Source organism: Capsicum annuum, unplaced genomic scaffold (assembly GCF_002878395.1).
Source record: "Capsicum annuum cultivar UCD-10X-F1 unplaced genomic scaffold, UCD10Xv1.1 ctg81758, whole genome shotgun sequence".
In the NCBI taxonomy this organism is placed as follows: Eukaryota; Viridiplantae; Streptophyta; class Magnoliopsida; order Solanales; family Solanaceae; genus Capsicum; species Capsicum annuum.
The window spans coordinates 1,942-8,361 of record NW_025892503.1 but is presented as its reverse complement, the minus strand read 5'-3'; the positions used below and the strand labels follow the sequence as shown (position 1 = coordinate 8,361).

Genomic DNA, 6,420 nt, shown 5'->3' with positions numbered 1-6,420 from the left:
ACCTAATTATACAATATATTTCCCAACAAACTTCTAATTAATAAATAAGGAATACATGTTTATATATATATTTTTTTACAATGCAAGAGTATATATTATTTTATTCTAGGGATTATAATAATCTTTGTTCATTCTATTCCATAAAGATAGAACTTCACTTATGAAATTATACTGAATAAACAGAATATGTTGTTATTGTAGTTAATAGAGCTTTCGTAAGAAAATGACAAAGTCAATACGTCTATATTTAGCTTCGACAATATAGCAAATGTTTTCTTGTAAAATGAGTTTCTTTATTTATTTTCTAGTGTTTGATAAGTTAGCAAAAAAATATTATCTCAAAATATTTACATGTAATTTAGCAAATACAGTATAGATGGTCAAACCCTGAGAGGTAGCTCGGCTGGTAAAGGCCTGAGGACGGTCCTTCAGGTCGCCAGTTCGAGTTCGAGTTCGAGCCCCAGTAGGGCCACTGGAGGCATTACAAACCGGCCGCGTCTCCGAGGCCCGTGGTGGACCCGCCTTGAAACAGCAGGACCCGGTGGTGGGTACAGCTAGTCAAGTTCGCAAAGCGACACCCGAAAACCACGGAAAAAAAAAAGTATAGATGGTCAAGCTCAAGGCGTGGCGTTTGGAGGCTCCCATTATGCGCGGAGTGGAGTACGGGAAAGGTCGGACCACAAGGGTCTATTGTACGCACGCAGCCTCACCTTACATTTATGCGAGGGGCTAATTCAACTAAATGGAGTTCTGAAAATCCACCAAGTATAATTGAAATAAGCACAAGTCCAAGCAGAAAAATCCACAGAATGCTTCACATTACTAGGCAACAAGATTGAGGATTTATGATCTGTTAGCAAATTTATGAATGCAGATAACTAAAAATGTGGTCTTTGTTCCATCAGCAAAAGGTTCAAACATCGACGAAAAGAAACTCTCACATCAAGAATCTGACATTTGACGAAGCTATACACATTGCGAAACGCGAAGCAAGATTTCTAGTTTCATATCTACCATTGGTTCCTTTTCCGCGCTACCTTTGTTTGCATTTCTTGTTAGTCGGAACCATATATGCAACATAATTACAGTCGAGGAATGTGAAGCACGATGCCTCGATTTTGATATATCACCACTCGTCATCAAGACTGGCGCGATGAAAACACAGGACCGTGCAGACAAATATGAAGAAGGAGACGAATTCAATGAACATTGCTCCTGTCTGGATAAGATCTGCATGCCTGAGAATAATGGGAATGGCTATGCTTCCCACGGCTGATGCACCAGTTAAGAATTTAGCGGCATCTATCCAGCTGCAAAGATGAAAAACGAAAAGGCCTGACATGAGAAGGATTTGGCGAGAAGTACGCAACAAAAGATAGCAAAAAACAAGAAAGGAGGAGGTCTTCATAAAGTAAAACTAACTATGTTGCGCGGACTCTTCACTTTCGATGCCGCACCCTTGTCAGATTCTCTAAAAATACACTGCTTTTGGAGAATCCAACACGCACCTGCTGACATTTTTGAAGAGTTCGAGCAACATACGATCACTAAAACATCAAATCATAGATAAAACATATATATATAGCATGTTGGACCAAGCTTTCAAAATCTGCTATTTTGAACAAGTGTTTTTTGTTAGAAGTCAAGATTAGGTAGAAAGTCGATAAATAGTCAAGCACTGTCTAGTCTGTTAATAAGTTTTCTTATCAGTACTCACATACTAGTATCTTGTTCTTCGATTTTTTTATTGCTTGTTGTTTCCTTTGCTTCGATACCGTATTATGTGTTGTTGTTGTTCTTTTCTTCATTATGTTTAACATGGCTGTGCCAATACTGTATTTTCCTTTCCATGGTTGATTTTATTATGCTTTACTTGAGCCGTGGGGCTATCGGAAACAATACCCACCGCAGACTCCAGCTATAGGATTGCATTGGTATGCTGTTCGTCTTGTTTCTTTCAGAAGTGGAGAGAAATAATTCAGTTTGAAAAGCACTTCTGCAAATATGAGAGCAGCAATTTGTGTTTGACTAATATTCCAAAAGCGCTACCGGGGAAACACTGTGTTTTACACCTTCTGTTACTAATTAAAAGAAAATATACTTTTCCAAAATCTTGGTCAAATACAAATTCTCTTAAATAAGTACTGTTGACTTACTAGAAGCTTGGCCAACCAAGCTATTAAAGCATCACGAGTAAAAGAAATACAACCAATCCTTTCAGTCTAGCCTAGTGGTTCAATGAAGTTGGGTTGAGCGCCATGAGGTTTCAGGTTTAATTCCCAACAGAGACGAACACTAGGTGATTTCTTTCCTCTGTTCTACCATTGGCACACAGAGTACCTCACACACACCTGTTGCCGGTCGGAGGTGGCAGGTATCTCGTGGAAGTAGTCGACGTGCGCTTAAGCTGGCCCGCACACCACGGTTATCAAAAAAAAAAAAAATCTTAAGGCAAATTTTTTAAACATAATAACATTCCTGAATTCTTATAGTCTAACCTTGACTTCTGGTATATAAGTTAAATGACTTTTATTTCAAAGTATTCCAAAGTCCAAACTGAATCACATTATATAAAGATATTGTAAAATGTAGTTTTTAATCATAAAACAAGCAACAGATGAATGTCGATTTTCACATTCATGTTGGTGGGTGCAGCAAGGTCATCTTTTATCGGAACACATACTTCACACGTCCTAATCATCCGTACTTCATACCACTTACCAGTTTCCCTGATATGCAATGTTTACCATCTGAAATCTAATTTTATTAATGCAGTAACACTAACATTACACAGTTTTCGCAGATAGACAATCTCCAACAATGACGTGACCGGTCAAATTAGCAATCACTAAATCCTACATATAATATATATAAGCAGTCTTCTTCAGTAATTAATGGTTCACAAGTATCTTTCAATTCAAGAAAGAGCCGAATTATTCTATGAATGAAGCATGAACGAGAATCAAATAAGAAGTCATATAACCTCTGAGTTTAAAGTGAACATGACCTAGAACATGTATTTAAGAAATGGATGGAAAATAATAGAACAAACCACGATATGATTTGAAAGGATTAAAATGCTGTACGGGCTAATGAAATATAGTACCCCTTCCATTTAACTCACCCCGCAGCTTTATTCGACATCACAAAAGACAGAGTTTATCCCCAGTTTTCATAAGTAAAGAAAGCACTTCTTACAGCAGTACATAAGAAATTCATGAGAGAAGGAGGTTCAATAAACTTCTGCACATCGTAAAAGTATCTTACCCGCCGCCATCTCGACTTATTAGGAACTGTGTTGATCCACCGCCAAAGAATAAGCATGGCATGGGGACCACAACATACATAAGAGCTGCCAAAACCAAGTACGCTTCTTAGTTAGCCAACAATTAGAGCTTACTCAGCTTAAAAAACAGAAATAAGCCAACTACATAGATAACATTTCTTTCACATACCAGATAACAGCGGCCACCAGTTGTTGTATAAAGCACAAGCCTACAAGAAACAATATTGAAGCAAAATCATTAAAATTAACTCTTTGGATAAGACCAACAGGGCACTGTTTACTTTAAAAGAAAAAAAATAGATTATATGCACAAAAAGCAAACAGAATGATCCTCTTGTTTACACACAAAACACGTATAATATGGTAATGCGTTTGTGGTGGTGGTGGTTGGGGGGTGGGGGCTGGGGGGTTATTGGCGGTATACACTATACAGGGGGTAATGAGAAAGTAGATAAACTTAATTTAACTTGTTACTATACAAGCAATACACTAAATTTATTGGTACTTGCACAAACTAGGGATACACACTCATCACGTAGGAAAACATTTATAAGACCTACCAGAATCTGTAACAAGATGCTGGAAGAGAACATGAAAGCAAGCCCCGCAAGCCTGGATCAGACATTATATCAGAAACAGTCTACCAGAAATACAAACCAATGGCAAATATTAGTTGAATCACTTACACTTTATCCGAGAAGTGAAAACAGCAAGTGAACCATAAAGGTGACACAGAGGACCAGAAAAAAATAAAGTTAGTAATAGTATGAACACAATGAGATTCGACAATTTAAAGTTAACGAGTTACATTAAATTAGAAATATGATCAAAATAAATCATTTTGATGATACCATCATTTGTAAATAGAAGAGCCAAAGAGAAACATCGAGTAAATAAGCAAAGCCCTTCTTTAGTCATCCCGGTCTAGCCAGAAAGACACAATTATTGAGTAGACTAATCAGTTCGGAAATTATTGGATTTCTATTGATTAACAAGTTGGATTGTTACTAATTACAAATGAGGATCACGGTTTTATTAGAAGTCAAGAGTAAGAAGTAGTCATAGTCCACGATCTACAGCCACATGCTGGTCGTACTTACAAATGGCAGAAGCAGCCACCACTCATTAGAGGATGAAACATTAAACTTCAATACCCTTATCATAATTTTTTAGTTCAATTTCAGAAGCAAACTGAAGACATACTTTAGCTCATATCTCTAAGATGTGTTGCTCTCCTAAAACCTGACACATTTTGCGAGTTCTCCTATGCTTCCATGTGTTTTGACACAGCCAATAATAACTTATCTACCAAAGCAACACTGGCAAGTTGAATTGCACCATAGGTCAGCTTACCATCTGCAATCGGATAGCCAAGTGTCCATTCTACATCCGCTTAAATGATGTTTGGATCTATGTGAACTCTCTGCAGTTCAGTTCTTCTTGATAATACAATGCAACTTGCTCAAATTCTATTGCAAGTCTTTTTTAACTCAAGAATCAAGCTTCAAATTATTATTTTTTAACTCGAGAATCAAGCTTGGTGAAAAGGAAAATGATTAGACATATCATAAGCTGCCACTCCCGCCCATAATTAAAGATTTGATAAGAACTCCATTGTCAGTAAAAAGCAAAGAATAACTATGTAAAATGCAAACTTTTTGAAACCTTAAGCCAAAATGTTAATCAGAAGTATTTCAGCTGTAGTAAAATTACTAAAGAACTCAAAAGACTAGAACTTGGACATGGATGAATCAAGAATTCTATTGCCAGCAAAAAGCAAATAAGAAATCTAAAGATTTCAACTTTTTAAACCATGAGCCTAACCTAGCGTTTGGTCATAAATTTTGGATCAAATTTGAAAATTTATCTTCAAGTATCTATTTAACCATGAAATTTGATAAATCTGATCTTCAAATATTTTCAAGTTCCCAAACACTAGCTCAAACCAGTTTTTGGGTTTTCGATACTTCCACTCACGAAACTTCAATTAATTTTCTTTTTGAGTGAAAAATGCATGTCCTAATACAACTTAATACAACTTCAAAAACTCAAATTTTCAAGTTTCAATTTCAAAATCTACGGCCAAACATGAGCTTAAATCTTTACTTAGAAGCATTTCAGCTGTAATAAACTAGAATTGTGTCATGAATGAATCTTGAATTGCCATCAAAAAGCAAAGAAGAAACTGAGAGATGTGAACTTTTTTGAAACATAAGCCTAAGCTAGTGTTTGGCAATAATTTTGGATCAAATTTTGAAATTTATCTTCAAATATCTGTTTGACCATGAATTTGATAAAAAAAAATTGATCTTTAATATTTTCAAGTCCCAAAGACTGGCTCACAAAACTTCAAAGTTTTCCTAGTAAAATGCATGTTCAAGTACAACTTCAAATTCCAAAACTCAAATTTCCAATTTCAACTTCAAAATCTACAGCCAAACAGGAGCTAAAAGTTTAATCATAAGTACTTCAGCTGCACTAAAATTATAAAGGAATTCAAAAAAAAATAAAAAAATTGAGCCATTTATATTAACCCAAAACAAAGAACCCCACCAACCATAATCTAATAATCAACAACCTTAAACCTCAAACTTTTGATACAATAACTAGAAAAAAGCAAAAATAATACAACTAAAAAAAAAAAGAAAAAAAATAAACAAATTAATTAAAAGGGGTTTATTGTTAATACAAAATTGTAATTAGGGAGCAAAAAGATTGTACCTTCAATGGTCATCGCCATTCTTATGGTTAAATTTGAAGGGGTAAAATAGGAAGAAAATTTTGCTGATCCAAAATCTGATTCTTGAACTGTAAACTGAAAGAAAGCAGTAAAAATTTGGGCTTATAAATTTTGGATGTATTTTCTATTTTGGACCCTGTAAATAGTATTTATTTAAAAGTTGCCCCAATACTTTGTTGTTTTGTCTTTTGGAGCTTGGATGTTTGGAATCACTCTTTAAAGACCCCAAATGTTTTTCTTTTGCCAACTCTCACCTTGTCGGCGATAAATTAGCGGTTAAAATCTTGAAAATTGAGGGGAATAGTAGTTGTATTTTGCTCGAGAAAATGATAAAAGTGGTTTTTATAAATTTAAATGAGACTTGTAGATCTTGTTAAAAAATTGACAAGTAGAT

At 35.3% G+C, this 6,420-nt stretch overlaps 1 protein-coding gene across 3 annotated transcripts; it reads right to left on the bottom strand.

The window, feature by feature from the left end:
- Positions 1-791: 791 nt before the first annotated feature.
- On the bottom strand, positions 792-6,143 carry LOC124885467 (vacuolar protein sorting-associated protein 55 homolog). Of its 3 annotated transcripts, none has more exons than XM_047405826.1 (5): positions 6,008-6,143; positions 3,847-3,898; positions 3,456-3,495; positions 3,268-3,352; positions 792-1,310 (listed from the first exon to the last, which is right to left on the bottom strand). In XM_047405826.1, the coding sequence occupies exons 2-5, from the start codon at positions 3,877-3,879 to the stop codon at positions 1,127-1,129; spliced, it is 342 nt and encodes a 113-aa protein (XP_047261782.1). In that variant the 5' UTR covers positions 3,880-3,898; positions 6,008-6,143; the 3' UTR covers positions 792-1,126. The 3 variants fall into 3 exon arrangements, with proteins under 3 accessions (XP_047261782.1, XP_047261780.1, XP_047261781.1); XM_047405824.1 differs by lacking the exon at positions 6,008-6,143 and adding an exon at positions 4,640-5,978; XM_047405825.1 differs by lacking the exon at positions 6,008-6,143 and adding an exon at positions 3,973-4,626.
- Between the last annotated feature and the right edge of the window lie 277 nt (positions 6,144-6,420).

Coding starts and splice junctions, on each gene's coding strand:
- LOC124885467 (XM_047405824.1), bottom strand. CDS start 4,668: ATGGACACTTGGCTATCCGATTGCAGATG. Junction 3,496..3,846: donor GCATCTTGTTACAGATTCTG/GTAGGTCTTATA, acceptor TGTTTCTTGTAG/GCTTGTGCTTTATACAACAA. Junction 3,353..3,455: donor CTGGTGGCCGCTGTTATCTG/GTATGTGAAAGA, acceptor TGGTTTTGGCAG/CTCTTATGTATGTTGTGGTC.